We start from the raw sequence: 3,168 nt of genomic DNA on the forward strand, positions 1-3,168 counted from the left end.
GTGTGGGAGTCTATAGGTGTACAGTATAAAACTGTATCCACTGGTCCACACCGTATAGGCGTGATGATTATTCATTCTAATTTTATTTTTTTCTGTTTTTCCTTTTGGGGAGGCGCTCCCAGGTGGGGGGCCTGGGGGCGATATGGGTCATGGGGGGAAGGGTGAGTGGGGAGCTTCGGGTCATGGGAGGCATTGGTGGGGCGAGGGGGGGTGGCGGGCGTGGGAGGTGTGGTGGCTAGGGGAGCGTGGGGTCGTAGGGGGTGTGGGGGCGTGAGGAGCGTGAGGTTGTGGGGAGCGTGGGGTCATAGGGGGCTGGCGGGCGTGGGGGCTTGAGGAGATGTTTGTTCATTTTAAAACATGCACTCAGAAAGCTCTTCCAATGTGCCACCCACCAGATGATGCACAGACCCGACCACACTCGTGGCATAATGAAGAACATTACATAGGCTTCACCGGGCCTTTTGGTAACATTGAAGAGACCTCCTGGCAAAGAGGAAGTCATCTGTTGGCTACCCCTTTGGCAAGGACATCCAAGCTAGGAGACACAATGTAGGTTTTCAAGGCCCTATCTCAGGACAGGAAGGTGTGTCTTTGGCTTAATGCTGTTAAGATTTCCTTTTCTTTCCCTCTGGTTACCAATATACTATCTGTACTTGCTTATATCTGTGTGGTTTGCAGATCTGCTGTCAATGTGGTTCCTCTGGGCCCTTGGAAAGGGCTCCTGCCAAGGGTGTCACAGGTGCTGTAGGCCTGAGTCCCTCAGAAAGGACTGCCTTGCGATCTCACCATACGTCCAGTCCCAGTGCAGATGTGGCACCTGGCAGACGCTCAATGTCTGCCACTAAGGACAGTGGTGCTTATACATGTTTTCTTTTTGGCACATTTACAAATGCTAGGTGGCAATGCCATGAACAGTGATGCAGCAGAGCCTGAGACCTTCTGAGATCGCTGTCAGAGTACCCTCATACCACCTGCGAGAAACCTTCAGCGTGAGGCCAATGGGCCTGCAATTTCTGGAGCCTCAATGACCTAAATATGACACGGTCCCATCTGTGTGTCCAGTCCCTTCACCTTCTTCTGGAAGCCCATGGCAGGGGTATTACATCTCACTCCAGCATCCTCCTCGTGGTTGCAGCCCTGGGACTCGGCATTGAACTTGCAGTCAATGATGGACTTCTCGTTCCCGGTGCACTCGATCTCGTTGAGATGGATGGGTCCTATCCCTGGAGAAGAAAATAAACATGGGCTAGGAGAGCTCCTGAAGGAAAGTTTCTGCAGTTGGCAAGAAAACAAGAACACTTCTCTCCCGTCCTCAGAACTCTCCCCACTGCCTCCCACAATCAGCTCAATGACCCAGTCTTTCCTCCCTGGAAAGAATTGCTTCTCCCATAAGAGCAAATGAGGATTATACTAACTTGTGTGATCTTGGACAGCTCACTCAGCCTCCTGAATATTGGTTTTCTCCCTTAAATAAAGGAGACGAACTAGAAGGTATCTAGGTTTCCTTCCCAACTTGCATTTATGAACCTGAAAATGGTGACTATGGCTGCATGGTCGGGGTCCCTTTAGGAAGAGATGGCATGCTCAAATTGGATGATCTGAAGAAAGTTAGAAAAATAGATTTTTACAATAAAGGTATGAACAGAGTGTAGTGAACAAAGGACAGTCCAGTGTTCGGGGGCTACTAGCACTGGGCACAGATACCAGCCTAGACCTGCAGGAGTGAGGGGAGATGCCAGTATCTAACCCAGGAGAGCAAAGAGCTGTGTGGAAAGGCATCTGAAAAGAGCTGTTACCCTTGGTTGAGAGACAGGGTGGCCACAGGGACTTTGCGGGGAGAAGAAATACCTGGCCTCTCTCTTCTCCCCATCTCCAGTCTGCTGTCAGTGCTCCCTGCTGGCCACACCCAAATGTGCCTCCTGATTTTATGGGTAAGGGTGGAGAGTGCAGCTGGAGGGGGCGATGGAAGAATCCTGCAAATGACCTAGGTGAGCATGCGGGAAGCTCTCATACAGGCAGAGATAACAAGGGGAAGCTTCCCACTGCTGGGGAGAAAGAATTCCCAGGCTGACCAGCATTCAGCTCAACTCAGCCACTCATCACGACGGATCAAAGCCCACTGTTTCCAGCTTTGGGCTGCATCGACTCCCATCTTGGTCCCTGGCCTGTCTGTGACCTTCTCCCTCTCCTGATCCTCACCACCTTCTTGACCCTCATCACTCAAACACCCGCTAAAACCTCCCATCTTTACGATGACCCTCCCCTGACCCCTGAACCTCCCTCTGGCCCATCACTTTCGTCCCCTTCAGGGAGAATTTCTTGAGAGCAACATCTGTTGTTCTGCTTCCATAGCCAACAGTCGGATTGTCCCCAGTCTGTTTCCTCGACAGCCCTCCCCCATCCCAGGAAAAGGCCCCTCCACCCACCTGGTTATTCTCACCAGAACCCAGAGCTCATCTCTAGTACCGCCTCCTTTTTCACCAAAAGCAGCCCATTACCACATCCTGTTCACTCCCCCAAAGCCAAGTGCTTTTGTTTTTTCATTTCTGCTACAACACTAGTCCAACCCTGCCGTCTCCCATTTGGATGAATTCAATAGTCTCTAGTCTTCCTCCCGTTTGCTTATTCCAAAATATTTTCCACACGGCAGCCCAAGAGATTTCTAATGCAAATGGAATTATGTCACTTCTCGTCTTAAATCCCTGCAGTAGCCTCTCACTGCCCCAATGGTAAACATCCGCAGTCATAGGCAGCCACCTCCATCTTTACCACATTATATGAGGTCTTTGTGGAAGTGTCTGCCTCCCCCAGGGGGCCTCCCAGGCCCTGTGGAATCTGACCTCCACTTAGCCTTCTGGCTCTGCCAGCTCCTCGCCCTCAGCCATATCGTCTCCTGAGCCAAGTGTTTCCCTCTGCCTGGACCCCCTGCCTGGACTGTCTTCCTCCCAGTCCTCACCACTAACTCCTGCTCATCTTTCAGGGCTCAGCATCAATGCCATTTCTTCGGAGAAGCCTTTCTGACCCCATCTAAGCTGGGTCTTCTCAGGGAGCCTTCCACTGAGCACTCTGCTTCACGTTCATTCACGTGGCTCTCTGTCCAATGTCTGTCTGTCTCCCCACTAGGCAAAAAAGGGGCCCACGAGAGCAGGCGCCATGTCTGTGTTTCCT

General features: G+C 51.7%; 1 protein-coding gene across 1 annotated transcript in view; it reads right to left on the reverse strand.

Moving 5' to 3' along the window:
* Window positions 1–3,168, reverse strand: part of LOXL2 (lysyl oxidase like 2) — a 69,747-nt gene that overhangs the window by 20,692 nt on the left and 45,887 nt on the right. The window contains 1 exon segment of the mRNA XM_014466186.2: window positions 1,072–1,223. Within this exon segment, the coding sequence (XP_014321672.1) occupies window positions 1,072–1,223 (152 nt within the window).

The sequence above is a fragment of the Myotis lucifugus genome, unplaced genomic scaffold (genome assembly GCF_000147115.1).
Source record: "Myotis lucifugus unplaced genomic scaffold, Myoluc2.0 scaffold_328, whole genome shotgun sequence".
NCBI lineage: Eukaryota > Metazoa > Chordata > Mammalia > Chiroptera > Vespertilionidae > Myotis > Myotis lucifugus.